At 50.3% G+C, this 25,727-nt stretch overlaps 7 protein-coding genes and 1 pseudogene across 8 annotated transcripts, besides 1 other annotated feature; 5 read left to right on the top strand and 3 right to left on the bottom strand.

Moving 5' to 3' along the window:
• Nucleotides 1–368: 368 nt before the first annotated feature.
• On the top strand, nucleotides 369–1,322 carry NCS57_00503000 (uncharacterized protein; the record flags this gene model as incomplete). Its single annotated transcript, XM_053054972.1, has 3 exons — nucleotides 369–691; nucleotides 768–1,009; nucleotides 1,060–1,322. 3 exons carry the CDS (start codon nucleotides 369–371, stop codon nucleotides 1,320–1,322), a joined length of 828 nt encoding a protein of 275 aa, XP_052917132.1.
• Nucleotides 1,323–2,049: 727 nt separating this feature from the next.
• NCS57_00502900 (Rho-GAP domain-containing protein) lies at nucleotides 2,050–3,862 on the top strand (the record flags this gene model as incomplete). Its single annotated transcript, XM_053054971.1, has 2 exons — nucleotides 2,050–2,480; nucleotides 2,539–3,862. The coding sequence occupies 2 exons, from the start codon at nucleotides 2,050–2,052 to the stop codon at nucleotides 3,860–3,862; spliced, it is 1,755 nt and encodes a 584-aa protein (XP_052917131.1).
• A 1,199-nt stretch (nucleotides 3,863–5,061) lies between these two features.
• On the bottom strand, nucleotides 5,062–6,852 carry NCS57_00502800 (uncharacterized protein; the record flags this gene model as incomplete). The annotated part of the gene is made up of 6 exons (XM_053054970.1): nucleotides 5,062–5,097; nucleotides 5,158–5,216; nucleotides 5,275–5,382; nucleotides 5,447–5,875; nucleotides 5,927–6,149; nucleotides 6,202–6,852. The coding sequence occupies 6 exons, from the start codon at nucleotides 6,850–6,852 to the stop codon at nucleotides 5,062–5,064; spliced, it is 1,506 nt and encodes a 501-aa protein (XP_052917130.1).
• A 1,343-nt stretch (nucleotides 6,853–8,195) lies between these two features.
• On the bottom strand, nucleotides 8,196–9,114 carry NCS57_00502700 (uncharacterized protein; the record flags this gene model as incomplete). The annotated part of the gene is made up of 3 exons (XM_053054969.1): nucleotides 8,196–8,431; nucleotides 8,488–8,857; nucleotides 8,908–9,114. The coding sequence occupies 3 exons, from the start codon at nucleotides 9,112–9,114 to the stop codon at nucleotides 8,196–8,198; spliced, it is 813 nt and encodes a 270-aa protein (XP_052917129.1).
• A 4,342-nt stretch (nucleotides 9,115–13,456) lies between these two features.
• NCS57_00502600 (uncharacterized protein) lies at nucleotides 13,457–14,903 on the top strand (the record flags this gene model as incomplete). Its single annotated transcript, XM_053054968.1, has 2 exons — nucleotides 13,457–13,623; nucleotides 13,676–14,903. The coding sequence occupies 2 exons, from the start codon at nucleotides 13,457–13,459 to the stop codon at nucleotides 14,901–14,903; spliced, it is 1,395 nt and encodes a 464-aa protein (XP_052917128.1).
• A 3,037-nt stretch (nucleotides 14,904–17,940) lies between these two features.
• On the top strand, nucleotides 17,941–19,339 carry NCS57_00502500 (uncharacterized protein; the record flags this gene model as incomplete). The annotated part of the gene is made up of 6 exons (XM_053054967.1): nucleotides 17,941–18,084; nucleotides 18,135–18,171; nucleotides 18,221–18,453; nucleotides 18,505–18,731; nucleotides 18,777–18,907; nucleotides 18,957–19,339. The coding sequence occupies 6 exons, from the start codon at nucleotides 17,941–17,943 to the stop codon at nucleotides 19,337–19,339; spliced, it is 1,155 nt and encodes a 384-aa protein (XP_052917127.1).
• A 1,781-nt stretch (nucleotides 19,340–21,120) lies between these two features.
• On the top strand, nucleotides 21,121–23,023 carry NCS57_00502400 (annotated as a pseudogene). Its single transcript has 4 exons — nucleotides 21,121–21,396; nucleotides 21,456–22,528; nucleotides 22,597–22,769; nucleotides 22,827–23,023.
• Nucleotides 21,121–23,023: a sequence feature.
• Nucleotides 23,024–23,816: 793 nt separating this feature from the next.
• On the bottom strand, nucleotides 23,817–25,608 carry NCS57_00502300 (uncharacterized protein; the record flags this gene model as incomplete). The annotated part of the gene is made up of 7 exons (XM_053054966.1): nucleotides 23,817–23,984; nucleotides 24,034–24,207; nucleotides 24,258–24,581; nucleotides 24,636–24,934; nucleotides 24,995–25,197; nucleotides 25,251–25,386; nucleotides 25,446–25,608. 7 exons carry the CDS (start codon nucleotides 25,606–25,608, stop codon nucleotides 23,817–23,819), a joined length of 1,467 nt encoding a protein of 488 aa, XP_052917126.1.
• Between the last annotated feature and the right edge of the window lie 119 nt (nucleotides 25,609–25,727).

The raw sequence follows: 25,727 nt of genomic DNA, 5'->3' as shown, positions 1-25,727 counted from the left end.
CAACTGCGGTTCCCCTTTCATTCAGAGTCCAGACTCTGGGCTAACGAATGCTTAAATATTCTAAAAGCTAGTTCATGCAGCATAATCTATTTCAGGCACTAGTGGGTTGACCTTTTCGATCTGGATCTCATGAGATCGAACTAGAGAGTGGGTGGGCGGCTATGAAAGCTGACTTGACACAGTATAGCGTGAGGGTCTGGGCGCCATGAGGGGAAGACGGTAGAATCGAGACCACTTCATCAAAGAGCGTCGAAGCCTGGACCCCCAGCGATTTGATATATTTAGCCCAAGTGCATCCAACAAATCCCGCAACACTTCCTCATGTCATCTATTTACCAGATCTTTTGAACCCCGTTATTATCACCGAAATGAGGACAGAAAGCCCCCAGTACGGTTCTCAGCCTAGTGCTATGTCGAAGCTTGACTATTCCAGTTCCAGTGATGTTGACCTCGCCAATATCCTTTACATCCACAACATCCCCATCGTACCGGCCAAAATGAAGCCTGAGCTCGATGCCCGCATCAAGAGCATCAACTCCTGGCTGGCTTGGGAGCTGACCAAAGTTGAAGACAAGGTCCAGGACAAGATCAACGACGGGGAGTTGCCAAAGGATGATTCTATGGTCTCAAAGCTCAAGAGAACGTTATACCGATCCAAGGTAGTTAGCTACAATCGAAGGGTTTCGCCATGGTAAGATCACATCTTAATGCAAACCATGTACCATCTCACCCTGAATACGCCAATCTAACTTGATTTTCTCCCCTAGGTTGGTCGCAGCTCCAGATACTCCGACGCAGAGCTCCCGGACCAGTGCAGGGGAAGACAAGATCAACCTTGCGGTTGCGCATAGCATCCTTGGGGCCTTTGGCACCCCAAGTTCCCCACAGGTCCTCAACGTTCTGAAGGCTGTGAGTTTTGGCTTCAACGGCCTAGTACGGACTGCCCAGTCGCATGTGTTCTGTGTCATTGACTATGATCATGACACCATTCGTGAGACCATCACAGCCAGTCAGTTTAAAACACTCACCCGTCTTTCCACGGACACTAATTTTCCAAAGCCATCAAGACCTTCTTTTTCAATGTGACCGTGACGGAAACCCAGGCTTCATCTTCTCACCCAGCCAGAGGTGGCTTCTCCCATCGCAACAACGCATTCGCGCCACCGGATGCCAAGTTCTATGAGGCTCAGCTTGAGTATACTCACAGTGAGGCTTATTTTGAGTTTGGCCGCTGGGACGATAATGCACCAAAAGAAGCGACTTATTTTGCGCTTGGGAAGCAGGTTCTTGCTCAGAGGCAGCTTCGTTTGTTGAAGGAGTGATAGTACCCCGTGGCATCTCTGGCGATATTCATCGTGGATGGGGTTTCAGCGATGGGGGTATTAGCAGCTGTAGTGGTATTGTTCTCCCAACTCGAAAGTTGATAAACACGTCTAAGGTACCAAGGAAATCACTCCTTCTCCTGGTAGATAACAATAAAGACTATAGCGAGGATCCACAGGTCATGGTTATGGTGACACGATATGGCAACCAAAATGCGCGCTAGTTTCCGCTCGGGTCCAAGCAGACATTCGACCGTCGTAATAATATTGAAGAGGTGCTGTGGAAGAATCTCCTAGAAGACGTCAGATCTGTGAAAGTCATCATCAAGGCGTTTCGACTCATAAGCGGCAGGGTCCCGTTTTCATATGCTGGGAGGTTTACCTTTAACGCCTAGTCTCGGTACTTGGGAGATGCAGTTAGTTAGTGATTGCTGTCTGCCTATTTATCCATATAAACCTCGCTGAACAGCCTTGTGCTGAATCTGTCGACTCACTGCGCCAGTTCGCAAGGCACATTCTGCCTGACCACCCACACAAGTGAAGTGAAATGCGTGTTTTCTCAAGCAGGCTGCGCCACTCGTGGCAGACTTCAGCTGAACATTTACCCCTCACGTAATCCCTCATCATACCAAAACCTTCTCCTTCAGTCGCATTCTCATCCTGCAATGCGCATCCTTCCTTGAGGCGCCCTGCGTGAGTGGTTGCATCGTCTAGTTGAAGGCAGAGCATGGCAGACCCTTTGAGCACCGCGGCCAGCGTCGTCGGCCTTCTCACAGCGGCTGCCCAAATCTCGAAAATACTCGCCAATGTCATCGACAAGGCTCGTCACGCGCCCAAAGAGTGCAGTCGCATCAAGTCTGAAGTTGACGATATCCGAAATGTCCTTGTGACGCTTCAACTGTATATCGTTGGGACGCGACGTGCTGCTCGATCACGAACTTCTCTCATCATGGTCGAGCAGGTAGTTGCTACCCTAGCGGCTTGTGTCACGACATTCTCAGAGCTCGATACCTTTGCGAAAGCTTTGCAGAATGACGCTGATATGAAGATCCTTGATAGATTGCGTTGGGCGAGCAAGGATAAGGATATCAAGGCTATGCTTGTGCGGCTCGAATCCCACAAGTCATCATTGACGTTAATGCTCACAATACTAGCATGGTTTGCTATTCCATCTGCTTGTCTACTATTTGATACTGTGCTAATGCCCTATCCCCAGCCAAAGCCAAGATGATGCGGAAAGCAGAGTTGATACGCTCTGTAACCTAGTGGAACAGATGTTGTTGCGCGACTTGATTCTCAAGGAACGTCTAGTTGCGCTAGAGGCACGTAATGGGTCAGAAGAACCAAAAGAGACGATTGACGCTCGGCTGCATGGACTCAGCATCAGTGATGTTGATGAAGGAAAAACACCAGGTCCCATCACCACCACCAAGCAACCAGAGTGGCAACGCAACTCTTACGGGTTTGCCTTTGAAGAAATACTGATGAGCTCAAGAGCTTATCGAGTTGTCACAAATGATAACTCAGATGCCTTTTCCGTCATCAGCGCAGCTGGGAGAACGGCGTCTTGGTCTATGTTGTCTGGCCTCAGTCTCTCTGAAGTCTCCCATATCGGCATCCAGGCCATCCCCATCTACGCTAGCGATATCACGAATAAGGAACACTACGACTTTTCACCTTCTGCTCCTCATGTCATACAGATAGAGAGCCGACAACCGTCAAGTCCCGAGAAGCTATCTCGACGAGACCGCCTAAAAGGCCTTTTCAGAGGACCCCGACCTTTGGGTCCTGAACTTCTGCCCGATTCGGATCCAGAGCCTCCCATTCCTATCTTTGGTGTTGCACTGGAAGAGAGCATCAGTCATGCACATAACTTGATCATTGTAACCGATGAAGCTGGAGTGAATAGAATCTATGGAGATATACCCTTGGTTATCGCCAGAGCCGGCCGTTTCTTGAGAGAGAATGGTAATTATGGTGCCAAACCAAGTTTGTACCGCTATATGCTAATTGAAGCTACCTATCTAGGAACTTCGCCTGAGGATACCTTTGCTACCATCGGAAGTCCCGTGAGAATAAGCAAATTGCAGCAAGCATTCGAGTCGCCTCCAACATATGGCAGTGGTCTCGACTGGACCCAATATACCATTCACGACGCAGCCGGAATCATTTTACGATACCTGAAGAGTCTTCCAGAACCGATCATCCCATACGATTGTTACGGAGAATTCATGGACGGGTTTACACCGTACATTGATCGAGAACTGACCGAAGAGGAATCTGCTGAGGCATTGAAGGTAGCGAAGAGACTCATTGGTATGATGCCGTCACTGAATCTCCAGCTTTTATCTTATGTGCTTGACATTATGAGCGTCTTTGCGTCGCGGGCCAGCTACCTCAGGTTGATTAGCATCTTCCAGCCCTCGATAATTTCTGGGCCACCGAATGAGATGGATGCCGAGGCCCATCGTGCTGCTTCCAGTGTAGCGTTGATGTTGCTTACACACGAGGAATATATCTGGGGCGAAATGGGTGCCTGATGATTGCGCCGTTAGCGCATAGCATAGGATGTGGAAGCAAGAGTGATGTGTCAAGAACACAATGGTATGTAACGGTCAAAAAACATGACTGTCGATATAGGGGGGAGAGCATAAACGTGTACTTCTTCCTATGATTTTCAGATGACCTCTTCGCAACCACTTGCTGCGTCTCGTCCAGCTGTGTTTCTAGTACCCTTAACCGGTAGGAGTTAGTACTAACGAGACGCTACAGTCGTGGCTGATCTTCCCGCTTCGTGCGGAGTGGTCGTCGCTGGTTGAGGGCTGCTCGGCCGAGTTCAACCATGCCAAGACGTATTCAATGCTGATTCTACCATGTTGAGCGAATGTGAGCGCGAGAAACACGATGACCTTCTTGCCGACCTTCACCATGTCCTGGATCTGTTTTTTGACGTGAGGAAGTTGGTTGGGTCGAGATCCATCAAACTGGCAAAGCGCTTGAAGAGTTTCTTGTGTTCTGGGGCTCTCCATCAAGGCTTATTTGCCGAAAATTTCTCTGCTGAGGAAAAGAAACAAATCGACCACCAAGACATCCTCGGACTAACACCACTTCACTATGCTATGATGTACGCACATCCCTCGTTCGTGGAAGAGTTGGTAGCCAGTGGCGCCGAAACAAGTTTGGTGTCAAAAGGCATGTGGGTGATGAGGAGGGCGAGGAGGATGCACCTTAAGAGGTGCTTGAATTGTCAGGAAGGGGCATGAACTCATATGCCACTTCAGTTTGTGTATCTTCGCCGTTCTTCTAGTAGTTATTAAGCAGAATATTAACATAGCGCATGAGGAAGAAACACATGAATTGGGCCCCCATTGCGGCCTTCTGGCTCAGTTGTCCCATCAAGGGCCAGGCTTCAACTATATCAATAAACACAATGACAAATTCTTCAACACCGAGGATAAAGATTAAATACACGTCATTGCATCCAGGCCTTACAGTAGCTATAGTTCGCCCAGGCACGGCCTACTGATCCCCATTGTTTTTCTCTTATCGCTACTTTATTGAGAGAAGTAGTGAAAAGGTCAAGAGTGATATCTGGCTGTTTTGGCCTTGTACGGCTTGGTCCCCATTGAAATCAAATACGTCTTATGAACATGGCCCGTAGTTTGCCTATCAGGCCAAAGTCTCAAGTTTGCCTCAACTTCTGCCTTTGAACCAGCCCAGTACGAGCTCTGTAGCTTCCTCAACCTGTGATGGGCTTCATTAGAATGTCAAATAGCTGGTATTAACAGTGGTTAGCTTCTGAGTCTTGCAGACATGGTCAGATTTGCCGTCTTACCCATCTTTCGAGAAGCGCCTCGTTGTTCCGTAGATCTGCATACTTCTCATGCAAACGCTCTGTTTAAACAGGCCAGTCAGTTTTAGCCCTTCAGGTATGAGCACGGATAAAACGAACCTGAAGTACGATAGAGAACGCGATCGATGGCCGCATCACCACTGAGAGAGTCAAGGAACTGGTCAGCTGCGTGGTCGTCGCCAACTTGGCTGATGAGGAATATGACAGCTGAGTGTTGCCGTGATATTAGCTTCTCTAGTAACAGGGACGAACGATACATGGCTTCACTCACACTCCTGGGGATAGTCGTGGTTGTCCAGCCGCTTACCACAGCCTTCGATGGTTTTCTTGAACGTGTCTATGGCCTCAGGATTCGGTTCTCCATCTGTGACTGTAAGAATCAGGTGCGGCCTCTCAAGGATACCATTCTTGTCCGGCTGATTGTAGACCAAAGGCTGCAAGACCTTTTGGTCCAAGTTGGTACCAAGGTTTGTACCGCCGGATGGCTCAAATTGAATCTGTGCGTCGATCTGGTCAGCTTTAAGGTCGTTGCCATGGTAATCGCTGTTGATGAAGCGCAGGTGAGCGCCTTTGCCGTCTGGAACGAGGCGAGTTGTGATGCTGGACATGCGCTGGACCAATTGTCTCATGGCCTGCATTCTCGTTCCAACCACGTTGCCTTGGTTGTCGTGGATTTCAGCGCCCATGGAACCGCTGTCGTCTGCAGCAGGCTCAGTCATTGTCAGTTGACTGGTATCATGGGAGAACGTACCGCAGTAGAAGACAGGTTGATACAGGGCCATCCTGACGAGTCCTTTGATCTGTTCTGGCTCCTTTAGGTGGTTTCTTGGGTCGTCTTTGAGCTCGACGGCCTTTTCGGCCACCTTTTGCAGATAGTCACTACCAGGGGGGAAGAACTGGCCGAGGTCGCTGTCTCTAACGTAGTCCTCGACTCCTTTTTTGAAGTCATCGACTGTCTGGGGGTTGCCAATCTCCTAGTCTCACGTGTCAGTCGAGTCGTCACCGTGGTGGAAGCCAGACACTTACTTGAGCGAGCTGCTGATCTGGCTGAGCCGAGCCGATGTGATACAGGTTGGACACGACGCCTTTGACGACGCCCTCAATGAGGCCGCTGTTCACATACGCCAGGACAAACAGGACAAAGTTCACCAGCAAGTTGATGAGCTCGGGGAGGCCTGGCTGCTGCTGACCGGGTGGCAGAGCATACTTCTGGATGGCTGGGACTCCGGACATCTGGGCCAGCGACTTGGCCGTCTCTCCTCTGCTGTTCTTAGCCTGTAGAGAGGCCCCGGCGTCAATGAGCATGCCGACAACAGCTGGGTCCCGGGCTTGGGTGATGGCCACCATGAGAGGGGTCATGTTGTCCACCTCAGGGTTGGTTGCATCAACCTTGGCGCCATGATCGAGCAGCAAGCGCACGATCCCGACTCTGTTACTGTTCGCATTAGCGGCGACATAGAGCGGGGTGGTACCGTTGCTGCTCTTGAGGTTAGGAGGGGAGGCTCTTCTAAGGCGAAGCTCAACGACGGCTTGTTGGCCAGTCTTGGCTGCGAGAATGAGGGGTGTGAAGCCTCCAGGGCCTTCGTCATTGATCTTGACACCGCTGGCCAGATACTTGTCTAGCTTGTCCGAGGTGAGCAAGCCCTTGCGAGCATCAGTGTAGATGGTGTTGACCATGTCAGCTGTTTAAGAGAGGGGCGTTATGAACAGTGATGAGGAGTGATGGGGGTAGTGAGGAGCGGTGAGGAGGATAGGTTGAGTAGGTCTATAGTTACCAGCAAGATTGGTCTATATACACATACATCCAAGTAGAGATAGGGAACTTAACAACCCCCGACTTCGCGTCCATCTCAGCTCGGTGTATACGTAACAAGTCGGGACTGTCTTTAGCTAGAGCCTATATGAGGCAGCTCTTGGTACTTGCGTCCGAGGTCTCATCGCATCATGTATCTTGTTGTTGTCATTGTTTGCTTGCTACTTTCCCTCTCAAGAGGTCAGCCAGCCACTATCCCAGGGAACGTATTTTCCAAGACAATATTGAAACCCAAGGCCGCGTGATACCCCTCGTGCATTTCAAAAAGGGCCGGTCAACGTCTTTTTCAGGTGTGGCAGCCTCGTCGTCGGCTGAAATGCGACCTGGTCTTGGGTTGCATCCGCTCAGCTGCTTACATGCTGCTCGACACTTCCGCATCCGGACAGCCCGGATGCAAGTCAGAGACTCATAAGGTTGTTACTGACATGCAGGTGTTATGTGAGGAACGGCTTCGGCAGTTCGGTGGTTACGCGTCACTTGTCCCGTCTGCTCCCAAGGCTCCTCCTTGGATGGCTGTTCATCACATGCTTCATTTCCGGGGCATCACCAGAAATTACCTGATGCTCAGACACGATGGCAACCGTAAAAGTGCGTGTGATGGATACACCTTGCTTCATGCCTCTCATTGCCGGATATTCTAGCATGGCCTCGTGGAACACTCCCTGGCGGACGATCGACCAACAATCCATGCGACATTGGACTCATTCACATACAAACTGAGTTAAGGATCGTCTTCTTTGAGACTATGGGGAGCTCTCTGGAGAGAAAAGCCATTATTGTTGTTGTCAATGACGTCTCCGTCGGCCACAAGATCAAATAACACATTCTTAAACACATGACAGCATTAAAACACAATCCAAAGAAGCATCGTGGAGAAAAGTCATCACACAGATACCCAGACTGACTATTGAGTGGCGATATCACCACCTTGAGGGCCGTGAACTATTTGCAAGTAGGACACAACTATGTGTAAGCAAAGCATGCCTGTATTGAGTACAGAACTATCGACTGTTGACGCAACTGCACTCAACTATCACTCCAAGTAGACGGCTACCGCACTTCGCCCTCGCCAGCAAAGCTGGACCAAGGCTACAAAACTGAAACTCTCCAGCCATGTAGATCTATCAGCACCAGCGGGGTCGGCAACCCCCGTAGACTGGAGGAGACATGTATACATAGTTTCCGCCACCGTAGCCGCCGCCGTAGTTCAGTAGTTCTGGATGATGCCGTAGTCATTACCGTATACATCCCCCGCCTCGGCCTTGGTGGCAGGGACAAAATCACCATTCTGGATGGAGCCCAGGGCGGCGCGAGTGCCGTCCTTCTTGATGTGGTCGACGGTGGTGCCTACCAGGGCAAAGGCTTCGAAGGTACCGGTCTCGACATCCTGGGAGACGATGATGCTGGTCACGGAGTCGTCCCAGGTGCCCGGCAGGGTGGATTCTAGTTAAGAATCTGTCAGTTTCGTCTCGGCGTGCCGTATCTGGGGCTTCACTTACCACTCCGCTCTCCGGACTCAAAGTCCCGGCTGTGGACATGCACGCTCTTGTCTTGGTCGATAAAGCTCACAGCCAGAGCCTTTTCAGTCGAATAGGCCGAGATGGGCGTGCCGGCAGCGGCGGAACCGGGAACTGGGAAACCCTCAGTCCACTGGTTACCCTCTTGGTCGTGATTGATGCTCTTGATGACTCCGCCAGCTCCCTGGTAGAAGACCAGACTTGCGCCGTGGATGTGTGCGATGGCAAGGTGGCTGTCGGGGTGCACAGTCACGGCGAGGTCACCGAGATCGGCATCATCCCACTCCTCAGAGTCGGAGTCGAATTCGCTGGCCTTGATCTTGTTATCCTGGTCTACGTACAGAACGAAAACCTGCTGCGAGTTAGGGCGAATCACCTATACACCGTGAACACGCTACTCACGTTCTTCTCCGATGCGGCATACACAGCCGAGGAACCGTCTTTGACGCTATCGGTAATCAAGCGCTGGTCCTTAAGGTCATCTCCATCGTAGATCTTCTCGACAAGACGGCCTGCCTCGATGCTCAGGAGGACGAGGTTGCCGTTGCCGAGGGTGATGGAGCCTGCGGAACGCAGGACACGGACGATGGTCTTGACTTGGCTGCTCATGGTGACTGACTTTGATGCTGAGATTGATGAAAGTTCTGTTGAAAGTGTGGTAGAGGATTTTGGTGGTTGCCCAACTTAGAAGCGACGCCTTGTTCCTTTAAATCAAGATAAGATTCCCCTCTGATATCCCCAGATACATTTCCTCTACTTCCACATGCTTCGGGATGACTGTGAAAAGGACGATGTGTATCTATGTGGCGTGGCAAACCCAGCTTTACCATTAGGGAGTTGACTAACCACCTATTATTCCATACCCATGCACTTCAGCCACCGATGATAGAGGGCAGGCTTCTCAACCAAGCCTCGTAAATGATGATGCCATTTCTTTCTCACCCCGGAGTATATGCCGCTTGCAGAACGAGGTTACAACCCGAGGGTGCTGCCAGTAAGCGTATGGCTGGCTGAAATGCTGCGTTGACGAACTACTTAGGCTGTAGTTATCAGAAGATGTCCTTATTGGCTCACAAGGGACCATAGTATGTGAGCAAAAGGCAACACGCCTTCCAATAGTATTGATACGTATCATTTCAGGAGCTCACCGGTTGCCGTGGGGTCCGGCAGCCCATTGCCAAGCCTGTACACTGCTGGATCGTCAGCTTAGTCCCACGTACCCGCTCTGCTTGAGCTGGTCTGAGATTGACAAGATTCTCCGTGTCCACGTGCAAGACGACACTGAGCCCATCCCGACCGAGGCCGTATTCGAGGCTCTGCCGGTCTATTCTTCGGCCATGCTACTCGGTGATGACCTCAAGGTAGAATACGGATTCGCGCAGCCAGACAAGAGGTCCAGCGCTAGCAAGGATGCCCTCCGATGGATCTCGTGGAACGTGGAATGGGATTCTGCCAGCTTCGCCAGCTCCCTCAGCAAAGCACGCCTCGCGCGGTGGGAGGTCAAGGGCAAGACGGCACTTATTGCGCTCAACTGGCAGGACTCCATCACTGAAGTTATCGTCCGCACCGACGACGGCGTCTTCAAGCCGTGGGAGCTAGAGTTCCCCGACAGTGATTACTCGGGTGTCGCGTACCAGAAGCGTGCGTTTGGTACCTTCAAGGTAAGCAATCCCCTTCACATGGCTATCCAATAGCTCGATCTGTTGGCTGATCGGGGCCGTTGACTCGGTTGTTTGCAGAATTCTTACAACAGGCTCATCCTCCAGGATGTGTGAGTCGTGAAACGCATTAGAGTGATGGAACAGTTTGGGATAGCACTTGAGCACACACAGACAGTCCGAATGAGACCATTCTATTTAGAATTACAACAATTGAAGTGGTACACTTACAACGTCTTCCGCGCAGGTCCGACTGAGGTCAAATTCGATGTTTTATTTGCAGGGGCTATTTGCGCTTGATGCCATCCAAGGCACCATTGGCTGTCAATTTCACCGTGACAAGATGGCTTTTATAACTAAAAACAAACACCGTCCTTGTATTTCAAACCAAGGCTATATCTTAGCCTATATCTAATACTGTCAAATCCTCTAGCTGTAGATAACAGAGCCTAAAAGATAGAGAAATAGAGAAGAATAACTACAAGGAGGATAATAACTCCAGCAACATACCAGCTACTGGGTCCTAGCACCCTATCATGAGTGAGGCACGCAGTTGGTCTCTCAGACTCAACTGGTTGCTGAACGAAAGTTGCAGCGTGGGACATCTGGCTGGTGCATTCCGTAGATTCACCCGCGGTTTCCGCCCTGCGATCTCCCTGCTGTCGGCGATTGGCGCGTCTCAAGCGTCGAGTGCGCAGCTGCTCATCGGCTGGAGTCAAGAGGCGTCGAGGCATTCTCGCGCTTAAGAGTGAACAATTCTCAATAGAGAAAATACTGATGCTGCTCAGGCTTGAGAGAGAGTATGAGTAGACCCACGTCTGAAAGTGAGAGCCCCCGGCTTACTGTATTTATAAGTCAAGAAGGTCCACTGGTGCCTCTGGATGTTGACTGAACGAGACAGGCGGGACAAAGAGTTATCAATAGATCAGCGAGAACAGAACAGCTCACTTTTATGGTCACTTGATAGGTACGGGGAGAACACCTGCCTTGAATAGAAAACAAAGTATAACTTACATGGCGCGCCGGCAGAGATCACACACTGGACAGTTATCTAAGCCACTCACACCTAATCGGTAATTCAGTGCGTGTTTTGTATTTGCAATAAGATATAAACAGACGGCTGCCCAGCCCTCAGCGGGCCGAGATAGCGACCTAGCAGCGGGTTGACTACAAGATGACAGCCGGCACGGAAGCAAGAAAGTCCATCAAAATGGATCTATTTGCCCAACTGACAGTGCATAGCGGGGATACTGAATCCTACAGGCCCCTACCCGTGGAAAAGAACAGAAGGCTGGTCACGTGTTCTCGCTTTTTGTTGGTCGCTGGTCTTGGCATGAATCACTGAGACTCTCTCAGTGAGAGGGCCAAAGTAGGTGAAGAGGTTGGGTAGAGGAGGACTAGGAATTAGGTGATGATTAACGTGCATGATAAGTGTGTGCCTTAACAAGCCGGTCAAGTTTTCACGCCTTTGCAATTCTCCAATTACTCCTACGAAGTCAAACACAGCGCTTTAAATCTAGATAATCAACTGTCAGCTGCATTTCTGCTCTAACCACTAATCTTCACATCACCATCGACTGAAACCACACATTTCAACCTTTGAGTTTGTCGAGCTCATCTTGCCCTGATTAAAGATGCCTCAGGTAAACTGAATTGGTGGACTCCAACCATGTACCAGGCCACCGGCGCTTGCTATCATGTAGGGGTTAAAGCATGAATTTTCATAAACACGTTTGTACTTCTTCTCTTGGTTCACGGTTTTCTTTTTAATATCGCTGTTTCTGACGATCAGGTCAGCGGATGACAATAGAAGGTAAAGTTACTCTGCAGGGGGCCAATGAACAGGGTCTGAGGTAATGGGCAGATCAAAGTCCCTTTTATCTACCTAGGTAGGTAACATCGTAGTAGAAAAAAAAAATCGAAAAATAGGGTCTTAAATGGATATGTAAAGACGATATCCATATCCTTATTGGTGGAAGACATGATACGTTGAGTTTGTAAGTAAGCATTGTGTAGGGTTCTTCAGTGGTGGAGACTCGAAGGATTTGATGGAGCCGGCCACTTCCTTAAACGGGGCATGTACGGCGAGAACCAAAGATCAAACTGCTACAATAGAGTGCACGGAGGCTCCGCAGGGACCTTTTGTGGCGTTTCTTTAAGCTTGCTGACGTCAGATGTTAATGTGAGAAATCAACCCTCCGTGATGACTCGGAGGGACGTGTGTTTTGATACAGGGTAGATGGTGTGTCAAAGATAACATCCAACTTTGTCGCCGTCTGGAGACGGCGGAATAGGTAATTCTGGTCACACTCAGTGTTCAAAAATACCCTCAGACGCTGCTAAATCCTCTTAGCACATGATATTGTCGTCTTATGTCCCTCGGTTCTCGCTTGTCGTGTGATCATCCTTGTAGATAACGACATGGGAGCTTATGGGTCAGTCAATTCTCCGTGCTTATCCCCTCCTTATTTTCGCCACCACGACCCCGTAATCAAAGCCAAGTGTTGATCCTTGCGTCCGGAAACGAGGTAGGGCTGACTCTTGGCAGCTGAGGTTGCAATCGGTTAGTCCTTGTAACAAGAGAAGTCCGAGGGAGGAGTCCGAGGCCTGTGATGGTGAAGTTCAACACAACCACAACAGTAACCTTTTTGTTTATATCTCTTGTGTTATTGAGTTGAGCTGTCTTACACCTGAACTGTCATCATGATGAGATCCTCCTTTCCCAAGAGACCGTTTTCATCGTTATTGTTAGGGCCATCGCCAGCTCGCTGGATCATGGGATCCCAGGGTCCGTCTCCGCGCTAATGCAGGGGGCCCGGGATCCAAGTCAAGCGAGCCCCAGCCGTTGGTTCATCAAAGTGCAAAAATGGGGGTCACAAGGATCTCTGGTGGCTCTACGCCTTACGCTACTGCCAATAGTTGACTGTTTGGACCAAAGTCCCTTGGCATGTAGATCAGGCGTTGGAAGACATGCTTGCTAGCTGTGGCGTTTAAACGCCAATAAGCAACTGTGAATGCCTCGAAGCCAGGAAGCATGCTTAATTGCTTAATTGGCCCGTCGTGTTCCCATGAACCATGGATGACCGTTCTCAGTTAGAGCGTCTCGGCCTCCTTTCGATCCATTGGATCAAGCGCCATGCTAGCCGCCCCCTTAAAATGCCTCAGCCTGCCACTCGGACGAGTTTATCTTGAGAATGGTTTGACCCTCTCTTCTTTCTCCCTTGCACGATCTTTTCGTCAGTCGCTCTTTTGTCTCAGTAATTACCTAGTCATTCTTTTGTTGTTTGTTCAAGATGTTGGCCATGTCCAAAATGTCCAACCCTGCTCTGCGGATGTCCGTTCTTGCAGCAGCAGCGGTTACTCTTCTCGTCATTCTTTGCACCTTTTTCCAAGGGCCCTTGAAGGCCCCTCTAGACTATGCTCACCAAAAGGCACAACAATACTGCGACCAGTCCTTCAAGTACGCGCCCGCATCTAAGACTTGACATTCTAATACTAACTTTTAACTAAAGAGATCATTCCACTCCGGGTACCAAAGCCGAAGAATTAGCTTCGGATGACCCTGTCCCAGCAGAGGCCCGCAACTGTGTCGATCCCTACCGTCGCCCCGGCTATCTCTACATCCCGCAAGACGCAAAGCAGTACCACGAGACGAGGTACATCCCATACACCGAAGAATATCTCAACGCCGACGCCCCCGAATACGCTCAATATCCTGCCGCCGAGGGTGAGCTCATCTTCAACGCGACCGAAGTCGAAACCGAGTTCCTCGAGTCACCCGCCAACCCGCAACCATGGATGCAAAAGGCCGTGGCCGAACACCGGCGACGAACCGAGGCCGCTCAACAGTCCAAGGAGGGGAATCTTACGGTTGAAGACTTTGTCAGCATGAAAAATGATGCCGAGCTTGGCTGGCTATGGGGACGCCGTGTCGTCATGTTCAGTGACTCTGTCGATCGCTACATGACGCAGTTCTTCTGCGAGGAGTTTGACGGCGAGATTACATTCCCCGTGCAAGACGAGTCCGGACGATTCTCCAAGGGAATCTGCGATGTGCCCGCCTTCAACCTCACCCTCGTATACCTCCACTCGACCGGATCCTTCACCTACAAGCCCAAGTGGTGGTGGAAGCCCAAGATCAAGTACGTCGCCTGGGAGGAGCGCTGGGAGAAGCTGTGGAAGCCCCACGAGTCGCCCATCCAGGGAGAAAAGGGCCGACCGGATCTTATCCTCTGGCAGAACGGCCTCTGGGATCAGCGTGCTTTCTGGGAGGGTGGTTCCGCTATGCATAACCCTGAAGAGCTGCGCATCGCTGAGAAGGGCAGACAGATGGTGTGGCAGGAGGTGCGATTCGTGACGGCGCGTATCCGAAAGATTGCGCAGCGTCTGAACGATGAGTTTGGCGCCGATGCTCCCATCATGTTTAGGTCCTTGACTGTTCACCGAGAGACTGGCATGGGGGATGCCATCATGTTTGATCTGGACCGCCTCGGAAGAGCCGTGGCCGAGCAAGCAGGACACGAGGTCTTCGAATGGGGTCGTCTCATCACACTCCTCGGAACCTTGTATAGAGACCAAATGCACCCAGGCAAGGGACCTGGAAGCTGGCTCTGGGGCAACATGCTCCTCGAGTACCTCGCTCGATCCGTTGGGTCCAAGGTCGGTGGCGAGACAAGATCACCATACTTTGACGGATGGGATGCTTGTCACAAGGACCTGTCAGGCTGGGGAGGACGATGAATTGTCCATATCAAAGTTTCATGTTTGTCTTTATACCTTGAGCTCTAATTGGCCTTCCAGAGCGGTCGCATCCGCCGGACGGGCGAACTGAATTGAATGTACGACCTTTACTATGACAATGTCAGTGGACTGTTCATGATGCTTTCGTGACGGGTGTAGCTGAACTCATGTTATTCTTGTGAGACTGAAGCAGGCTATGAGCTGAAAGACGCATCTCCACGGATGCCCCTCTTGCTCTTGATCTTGACGCGTGAAGTGAAGCCGAGATGTAGCGGGGAGCCGACGGGCCGAGGCACGGCAGGTGCCGCGAGGGCTGATGCATAGCGCGCAGAGAAAGCTGGGGGGGGGGGGGGGGGGGGGGGGGGGGGGGGGGGGGGGGGGGGGGGCGCTAGCTTAGGTACACAGCTTGAGTTGGTGAGCTCGAGTTAGTGAGAATCCAGGGTCAGAGGCCTCTGGGGAGGTGTTGAGCTTTGGGACTCAGAGTCGGTGCCTGGGGTGGCTGTGGAACTTCTGACGCTGCTTGCCCTTATCACTGCATGGGACACTCCCAGCAGGCTGATGTTGGTCAGCAAAGAGCAAGGTCTAAAGATGTAGAGTAGGACTGTCGATCTTGGGATGCCGAGGCTCTTTAACTCGGATGAACTGTGGATGTCGTTGCTCATATCGGTTCCTCCGATACCCCGGCAAGGCTACACGCGAATAGCCCTCCCAGGGTAGACAAAATCGTACCTATTCTCAGCCGAGCGGCACTTAAAGGGTAAAAGCCTTTTATAAACGGTCGCCAAAGGTCGAGACCATGCGGGTAACCTGACCGGGGGATACGTATACATCTTTCTCCAAATTCTGCATCGCGCACGGTCATTGTCAATGCGCAGCAGCGTGTGATTGGCGATGTGTTTTCTTCAACACCACGCTATTTGTCCGGTTTGCCCCGCATTGCGATTGGCGATGGCTTCATGCGATGCAGCGCCCTGCCGACACGAGCAACGCCACACATAATTGTTTCGTCCCAATTTCCACTGAAAATGCGGCGCTTTAGAAGAAGATTTTGCCGCATTCTGTGTTATCGGAGGTGAACGGGATGAATTATCGCAGAGCCGGACTGTACCTTCTTGTGGAGGGAAGAGGATCGCATGTGACTGCTTCGCTTAGCAAGTGAAAGATTAGAAAACACGGAAGTGTAGAAGAATATTCCCGGAGGCTGTTCACTAATTAACTAGCTGATAAGAATAGTTTGAGGCTTGCCGGTGGGGGTGAACAAAACCAGTGCCGATATGCCGTCCCAACCAAGGTTCACAAGCGTTGAATTATGCCACGGAACCCCATCTTCCGGGCTGAATTATACGCATTGCATAAATCTAGGAGATGAACAACCGCCTCGTGATCAAACATTCCAGCTTAGTGCAGCAGATTCTCCATAGCCACAGGCTACAGGGCTGCCCACCACCGTTTCTCACGAGTTCTTGGCCCTCGGGGAGGAAAAGCCTTTGTTTCAGTGTCGGAAATGCCGCAGCCAAGAAGGATTCTGGAAGGATTTACACGTTTGGAGGCGACTTTTGAATTCAGCCTTTGACGGGAGTGGAGGAGAAGCAATAGATGGATCAACAACGACGACTGCGTGTGATTGCAAACAACACCGAGGGTCTCACAAGACACTGAAACTGCATTCCAAATTTCAGCGGCCGAGACGGCCAACTCCCTCGCCACTATCATGGTCAGGCCGCTGCACGTCGATCGGGTATTAAGTGCCTAGCACCAATCAACTTGACCAATGTCAATCTCTATCAGCAACACATAATCCCAAGAGCCAGATAATGGCCTGTGACCCTCTCCCACTCAAACGCCAGCCTCTCTCGCCCTTCGGGCTAATCTCCCCCGTGCGAGGTTACTTCACCCTCACTCGACAACCAGAACTGCCGAGCGGCGGATATTAGCGCTCTTGAATCCCTCGAATATCCCTCTCAAGTACTTGCTGCCGACGAGGCTTGAAGACGGTGTATCCCCCACAATTGGGTAGGAATCGACCGGACCTGCCACTCCTTGGTTGCTCCTGTAGATCGACAAGCTCCGATGACGCGATGAGACGGGGCCCCGAGACGCCTCTTTTCCCCACAGTTGAAGTGCCGGGCGGAATGTCTGTGTTCCGAATGGCTGGACCTGAAGGCGTCAGGGAAGACCCTTGAAATGGAATCTTGATGTTGGCTCTTAGTGCGTGCTGACTCGCCTTCTCCGGCCGTGTGCTTTGACCTTCTCTCTGAGCCCGGTGTGCTAGCTAGGGCGTTTCCAATGTCCAACACGAGTATCAATCTGCCAGTCTAGGCAGGGCCTGGACATTGCAGTTTAAAGCCACATCAGGAGACAGGGCTGGGCTAAAGGCTTAACCGACGCGGGGCTAAAACGAGGCCCTCTCCTCCTCCCACCTCCCGTAAGCCATGACTCGTACAAGCGCGGCAGTTGATGTTTGCCCTCTCTTTGACATGTCCCTTGACATCCACCTAAGTACATGACGAGGCTAGATTACCTTTCTGAGATGCAGAGATCGCCATTGAGCACATCTCTGTCGCCCAGAAAGGCAAGTTGAACCTGACTAGAATAGAGCTGAAATGGACTTCCTCACCCGCTACTGCAGGGCAACAAAGACGATCAACGAAGGCATAAAGTGATAATCAAACAATAGCCGTATTGGCCGATCGCCAGCTCTAGACCTGGTCCCTGGAAGATGGCGTCTCTCACCGAGCGAAACACGATAGCGTCAAGCTGAATAAAGTCTACCGCCCTTCCATCGCGCAACCCCATTAGCTGGTACAAGGCAGAAGCACCCCTGAACGCAGGTACGTGTGCCCCTGGTTGCTGCAGAATCTCGGCAGGTGTGAAACCGTTGATCGACTGTGCATCAGAGGGGTTCATAATTTATGACAGTCACATATCAACATACCGAGTCCCCACGATCCCATCCGTCTGGGTTCGCTAATCTATTCTTTTCTTTTTCTTGTTTCTTTTTCCTGACAATCCTTCAGCCCTGTGGCTTCGAGTCAAGATGCAGTCGAGGCAACCTGACTTGTTGTGCGCCGAGTTCATCACCTTTCCGGCTGCTACCGTCTTTCTACTACTTCGTGTCATCAGTCGTAGGATCACTCGAGTTGGGTTTTGGTGGGATGATTGGTTTGCTATTCTCTGCTATGTATGTCATATTTGTATTTGATGAACTGCTCTTGCTGACTCTGATATCAGACAACCGCCGTGGCATGGGCCATCATGATCCCCTTGTGTACGCCTTCAAACATCAGAACTCAACTTCAAAGCTGACTGAATATTAGGGGTCGAGAGAGGATTCGGCTTACACGCAACCGACGTCAAGGGCATGTCCTTTGAAGATGCAAACGCGACAACCAAGAAGTTCCTCTTCTTCATCGAACACATCTACGCCTTTACCCTCTTTTTCGCCAAGATCTCCATCTTGACATTTTACTGGCGCATGTTTCGAGTTACCAACATCAAGATTGCCATCAAGATTTTGCTTGGGTGCTCTGTTATCTGGATCCTGGCTCGAGTATGTTAAGGTGGTTGATGTTTGGAGATCAAGGCTAACTCCGTGCTGCAGACATTCTTGACAACCTTTCACTGTCTTCCTGTTGAGGCCTTCTGGGACTACACAATCAAGAACAAGACATGTGCTATTGAAAGTTCCAAGTTCTTCTTTGGAACCGTTCTGGCCCACGTTATTATCGACATCGCTATCTTGGTCTTGCCTATCGTCCAGATTCAGAAACTCCAGCTGCCTGGCATGCAGAAGCTGGGCATCATTCTCATGTTCATGTTTGGTATTCTGTACGTGTTTGTATATTTTCAAGTTTCTTGTGCTAATAGCCTCAGGGTCTGCATCGCTGGCCTTGTCATTGTCGGCGTGTCCACAACCTTTGACAACACATCGCCTGACATGACTTGGAACTTGGCCCCTATTATTATCTGGGCCACGGTGGAGGTCAACTTGGTTACAATTTCTAGTAGGTTTCCTCCATTGTACTTTGAGAATACCTCTCTTACAACGTTTAGCCTGCCTCCCCACGATCCGACCAGCTTGCATTTACATCTTCACCTGCACCAACCCAACCTCATCTCTCGGTTCTGCCTCCAACAGCTACGGACAATCCTACGGTCGAAGTCAAGCCAAGAAATCGATCCGACTTTCCACCCTTCCCAAGGACGAATCAAGCTCCACGCACCAGCTTGCCGGAGATGAAGAAGGCGGAAGCGGGTCCATCTCATCCGATTTCGAGAGCCATGCCCTCGATAGACACCACGGAAACATTGCTACTGTTACTGTTCCGAGTACTAATCGAACTTCGGGGGATCATCATAACTCTGGCTCGTTTGGAGGAGGAATCATGGTCAAGAACGAGACGGTGGTTCGCGTATCGACGGCGAAGCCACGTTGATCAAGGTTACCATGAGTTTGATGTCCGATTAGTTGTGGATACCCTGTTACATATTTGAGAGTCAGAATCGATAGTCGACCACGGAATAATTATCTATATACCCATGCTCATTATGCTTGAAATGCTGTTCTTGAGTGTGGAATCCCGAATGCCTACACAGCATGGTTTTTGACTCGTCGACAGCTGGTCCCGTAGGATACTACGAGCACTCAAAACTCAAAATATGGCTCAATGGCGATATTCAGCTCCTATATAGCCCGTAAGATAGGTAGGGAATGGCCGTGAATGGGGGCAGTTTGGCTTGTGAGGGGGCTTCTCGACGTGGTTAGACAATGTGGCCTCGACTCTGCTGTCCTTGTATACAAGTTGCACCGCAACCGAACAATAACCGGGCGAATGGTTTAGTGGTATAATACTCCCTTAGCATAATTCGTCCGAATCATCTGGGAGTGGTCCAGGGTTCGATTCCCTGTTCGTCCATCATCGGTGGTTTAAATCTACCAAAAATCCAATTTTTTGGTCATTATTTTTTGTGACCACCCACTTCCTATTTTCCATGCTGTTATCAGATTTCATGCCGTCTGTCAGCTCCTGCTTGTTTTTGATGTTTTGTACTTATCTCCTCTTTTTGGCTTCCAGATGTCGGCTCCGCGAGCAATGTCTTAACCTACCTATAGACGAATGTTCTGCTGTACCTTATCTCGCAGACTGACTCTGCATCGTCAAAAGCCGCCAGCGAGAGATAAGAACAATCTGCCTGACCAGGCGAACCACCCCAGCCTTTGTACACTTTTCCCCAGGCCGGCTCCGGGCAGTCTTGGCAACTCGATTCTATCCTATCAAACATCCTCTTTCAAGTTGGATGATGGCTGCAGGGTGATGACCAGTCAACGTGGCTGGTTGTCGGCGTGCCGATGTCGTGGTGGCTGATCAGCGGCTGGCTGAGTTGTGTACAGCCTGCTCAGCACCTTGTTTTACTTGCAGACCCCTCCTTTGTGCCACCTTGGGAGCCTGATTCTCTTCAGCCGCCCCAGCCCGTCTCATTTCAACCTGATTAACCCTTTGCTCCTGAAGCGTGATCCTTCGGCGTTTCCCCATCTCTGAGAGGACGACAGCATGACAGCCATGACTCTTGGCTACACAGCGACGAATGCTTTTCGAAAGGTATGGTTTAATCCCGCTGCTCCTCAATGCCCCGGTCTTGGCGATCGTCTGGCTAGGCTCTTCCCTCCGCACAGGGCTGACTGCAAGCTGTAGATTGAGTGACAAGGCACTTCTCGACACGCTTCGCAACAATGGAGTACTATCTATGCTATATCGAAGCTTCTGATGACGGAAATTGCGCCTGTCGGTCCCCTCAGCCCCCCTGCGCAACACGCTGTGAGAGTCGAAAACATATCCTGCCTCTCCTCGAATGTGCCTTACCTGTCCTCGCTGAAAATTCCGACACCCCCTTTGGAGACCATGAGGCAAGACGAGACAAGATTTTCTTCTCTAGAAAGAAGATCCAGACGTACTTTGGAAAGCCTGCCGTCATCAACAACCTTCTGAGCTGCCAATGCCACCCCTGCAAACAAGCTCGAGAAACGACGTCAAAGCTTGATGAAAGCGAACGACTTAGGATCATCGAGAGCTCCAAAGATGGCAGAATTCTCTTTGCTCTTATGGTTTATCTTAGAAAGCTACACTTTGTTTACGCCTGGTTTGACTCGAGTGAAAGAGAAAGGGGTCTCGACCACGCGATATCTCATCTCCATCGCCATGGTACTTTTAACTCACTCATGAAGAACGATATGGAGAAACGACTCTTCAAAGAGGCCTGCGACCAGGCTTTGGAGATGCTCAACCCAGTCCGGCTCTCCTTCTCCGTTTCCGAACCGCCCAAGAAATATGCTCACTCTCAGAGGTTTCCATTCCGCGCCGTGGAACCAATCCAGGGGGGAAACTTTGGGACTATCTCAAAGTTTGAGATTTTTGAAGAGTACTGTGACCCCCCAGTAGAGGCACGCATGAAAGAGTATGGCAGATCGGTAATTGGCCATGGCAATGAGAGAACGGTAAGCACACGATTAAACAAGTCTCGTCGTTCGCTGATATGTTTTTTTTTCTAATGTAGCTTCTATTCGCCATGAAGTCTGTCAAGATCCCAGACAGAGATCATCTCGTCCTCGCCGAACAGGAGGTGCTACGTATGGTGTCGAACATCGAAAGCTCCGCTGCCGAGAACATCATCACCTTGCTCACCTGCTATACCTGGCGCAATGAGATGCACTTTGTGTTTCCTTACATTGAGACTGATCTTTTCAGGCTACTCAGGCAGGAACCGATCAATGATGTGTCTCCATGGCTCAATGATCAGGCTCTGCCTGAGAATGAGCTTTGGAAGGAAATGGTTGGCGTTGCCTCCGCCCTGAGCGTCATCCATACGGGATTGATAAATCCGTTCGAAGGAGTACACGGTAGAGTCTTTGCATGCCACTTCGACTTGAAGCCCGCCAACATTCTCGTCACCGCGGATGGGAAGCTCAAGATTGGGGACTTTGGACATTCTAACATCCAGATTGTTGCCCCGCAAGGCAAGCCTGAAGTCATGTATAGAGGAGGTGACCCGAAGTATGCTGCTCCGGAATCACGGCTGCCGTTGGAGCAGAATGAGACGTGGTTTCAGCCGCAGGACGAGACTGCCCCAGCTCTCAAGTATGATGTTTGGTCACTGGCCTGCATCATGACCGAGGTTCTGATTTATCTTCTGAACCGCCAAACCCCCGGAGAAGCCCCCACAGAGAACCCCTTGGTCAAATTTGACAGGAGCCTTGACCAGCGCACCCAAAGTGAATTCAATGGCAGATTCTTCGACCAGAGAGGTGTCAAAGAGTGTGTCACGACAACCATCGAGGCCTTCAGAGACAGGTTCTCTCCTGAATCTCCTGCCAGCCAGTATATGTCAAAAATCATCGACCTTCTCTCCGGCATGTTTCAGTACCATAATCACGAGAGGATCTCTTCTCAGGATGTTGTGGACAAGCTAGTTGAAGCTGAAACCGCATATCAAGATAGCCGGGACACGGATAATCTCGCCTTTGAGATAAGGCAACATAGCGATCCAGCCGATGATAACTTTAAGGAGATTGGGTGGGTGCCGGCCCTGCCAGGGAACCGTAGCGAGGAGCCCGTTTCCTTTGATAAGATGTGAGTCTGAAGAGTACCCGTTTACTTTTTGCCCTTGATGTATGCTTACAGGACCTTCGAATGAATAGGAACGGCATCACAGTTGAAGTAGTTTGTCAACACAAGCAGAAACGGTACTGCCGGGACGAGCCTTGTCGCATCAGACTGTTTCGCAAACGACTGAGGGGGGAATCAATGCCTACGTTTATCATGTACTGGGCCGTGAAAGAAAAAGGTGTCCCGGAAGTAAAGAAGAAAACAAGTATGTACGAAGGCGCGCGATGTGAGGCCCTTGACCAACTGACATGCATCAATATAGTCAGCTTTCCAGAGTGGGCATTCAAGCCTACCTATCTATTTCAGGAACAGTCTGGAGATGAGCAACAGTTCGAATGCATCTTGTTTCCCGTGAAGGAAAAGATTAGAGACCGTGCATTTATATTCTTATTTCAAAGCATCACTGGCAAGTACACTCCTAGCATCTCAGCACTGCCACTAATGCTTGCTCAATTAGACGTACGTGCCTTTCAAGGAGCACTATTGCAGAAGACAGTATCAAGTTTCGAGTAAGAGTGTCGGAAAAATGCTGGTATTTCTTCTTTTGACAAGCCTCTAGGTTCTCTGGAGCAAAGGTCCAAGTCAAAGCGTGTCGTTCAAAGGTTTCTGAGCCGTTCAACTCAGCCTCTGTGCAGTTCTGGACGGGTGAAAATCCCATACTTCTACCCGATAACAGAGACAGAAGAGCAAGCGGATCTACTCATAGCCTTCCAATGACTCCAGAGCCCTCGAGGGAAACCATGGTCATCCTCTCGCCTGGAAAGGCACTCCTTCAACTTGATTGTAAACCAGATCCTCCAGCTAGGCGACAGCAGATAACTAATCATAGTATAGTGAGCGACAGATCGAGGAAATTTGATGTTGATGAGAACGAAAATGTAATCATCTTGCCCAGAGACCGTAGGCACTTTGTGGCCGTCAAGTCGGAGCCCTGCCACCCCTGGCAGCCTGGACAGCAAAATGCTACGTGGCGGATGTTTACCACACCAGCAATACGAATGGATGAAGAAAAAAAAGTGAAGATTGAAGAGATTTCAGTGATCATGAAGACCGAAGAAGGTAAGAAAATCGAAAATATTGCAAATTTCCCCATGTTCACGAACCATCCGCTCACGTCATGATAGCTGAAGATCAACTCAACAAGCTTTGGAGTGCAACAAGATCAACGCCGGGGAACTGGGATGATCTAGAAGAGTGATATTGAGACGAAAGAAGGGGGAATTGCAATAAAGCCTCTTGACAGACTGGGGCTTCATCCTTTTGCTGATGTTCGTTGCATCATCTCCACGCATCCATAGATGAGCATAGTAACCCCGATCAACGGAAGAGCCAAGATGGCGTAGATCTTCAAGTCGGCAGCAGCACTCCATCTCATAGGACTCTCCTCTGTTATTGTGATAAACCCCATCTGTAGGAAATCCTTGGTACAGTTAGTATCCCGCTAGAGACGTGGGATACTGGTTACTTACTGCGACAAAAGAAGCGGGTACGAAGATTAGCGCAAGAACTGTGAGGGTCTTGACGATGTGAGTCTCGCGGCTAGACTGCTCTGCCAACCTGGCAATTGCCAGGGTGTTTAAGTTCGTCATTTCTGAGCTCATTTTGCTGATTTCACTGTTCCTCAAAGAGGCAGTGTCTCGGAGCTGTACAAATCAGTGGTTGTTAGGTGAGTTGAAGCTTCAAGACCCCTTACCTGCTCCGATGTAGCTCTCGCACGATCCAGCACAGCTGATGCGTTCTTAAGGCTGAACCTGTGCTCCTGCTGCGTCTTCTCCAAAAGGTTAAAGAGCATTTCGACTGGAGCGCAATGCGGCGAGTCGAGTGAGAGTACTCTCAAGCCATTTACCTCTTTCAGCATGCATTTGATGGTTTCGATGTTTAGATCAATGGTGTTCATGAGCCTTCTTGCCTGATCAGAGAGGCTTTGAAGTGTCTTCAGGTCTTTGCTCGTTTGTTGAACGGAGTCAAACTCGTTGAGTTTGGTAGGCTCCATGTTAGACATGATAACTCGATCGAACTGAAAACAAGCGTGAGAACCATTGTGAATGGATTAAAATGCATTTTAACTTACAACTTTTGTGATTTCTTGGTCTAGGTAGTTGATGAACTGGCGCAAGTCATTGTCCACGCTGCTGAAGCAAGCTGCATGAAGCCAAGTCCAATCTCGAGCGAATTCAGCCATGCCGTTGTCTTTGACTATAGTGCTCAATTGTTCTTTGACCTTCTCAGGAAGCCTCACTAGGATGTTTGAGACACGGTTTGACGCGAGGTCGATCTTCTGATGAATGAGAGCATGACGTATGGACCACGGATTCGCCTTTGAGGAGGCATTCTCTCGTCGAGATACGTACTTGAGAAGGTAGCAGAACTCTAATAAAAGGATGTTAAACACGACAGTTCGGAATGCAGGTGTTGAGCACGGGGGCTTACCAAGCGATGCTAACCCCCCTGACGGCTCTGAGGTGACCTCCAAGTCGAAGCCAGCAAAACCCTCATCTATGGGAGAAGATTTCCTTCCAAAAGCGGTGAGGTATCGATAAATACTCGGGGAAACGTCCAGCGCGGATAGAAGGCTTAGCATTCCATCGCGAGTAATTTTCAGAGGGCCCCAGCCATACGTTGGCTTTATGAGACTGAGGGCAGATGAGTATTGATTTCCAAGTTATGGAAAGGTGCGAAGACCTACAATATGGAAGCCTTGATTTCTTCGTTCTGAATATTATTGTCGCCGTCGCTTGGGGAGTCCACATCCGCATGATGGTGGTAAATGGAGAGATGCTCCCGAAGAGCGCCTTCGCTCTCTAGAGAAAAGGGTTCCGTCCCTATCAACGATAAATATTTTAGCGACAGTGAAATGAACGACTACTTAGTATTCTCTAACCTCGTGAAGACAGCTCTGCTCCTTGGATTTCCACTTGGATTTCCAGCGGGCCGTACGGAGGTGCAAAGAGGCCCCGATTATTCGCAGCCAGGTCTTGGGCGATTTCAGCCACACGAACGCCCTGCCCCGCGGTTTTCCGCGGCCAGGGAAGGTTTTTCAGCATCTGAGGGGTTGGAAAGTAGGGAGAAAGAAGTGACTGCCGAAACAATCAGAGACATGCATTGTATTATGTTGTATTATGTTGAATAGGCGCGTGATGACAGCTGAAGAGAGACGGCTCGC

Source organism: Fusarium keratoplasticum, chromosome 3 (genome assembly GCF_025433545.1).
Source record: "Fusarium keratoplasticum isolate Fu6.1 chromosome 3, whole genome shotgun sequence".
NCBI lineage: Eukaryota > Fungi > Ascomycota > Sordariomycetes > Hypocreales > Nectriaceae > Fusarium > Fusarium keratoplasticum.
This window is presented reverse-complemented; position numbering and strand designations above follow the sequence as displayed.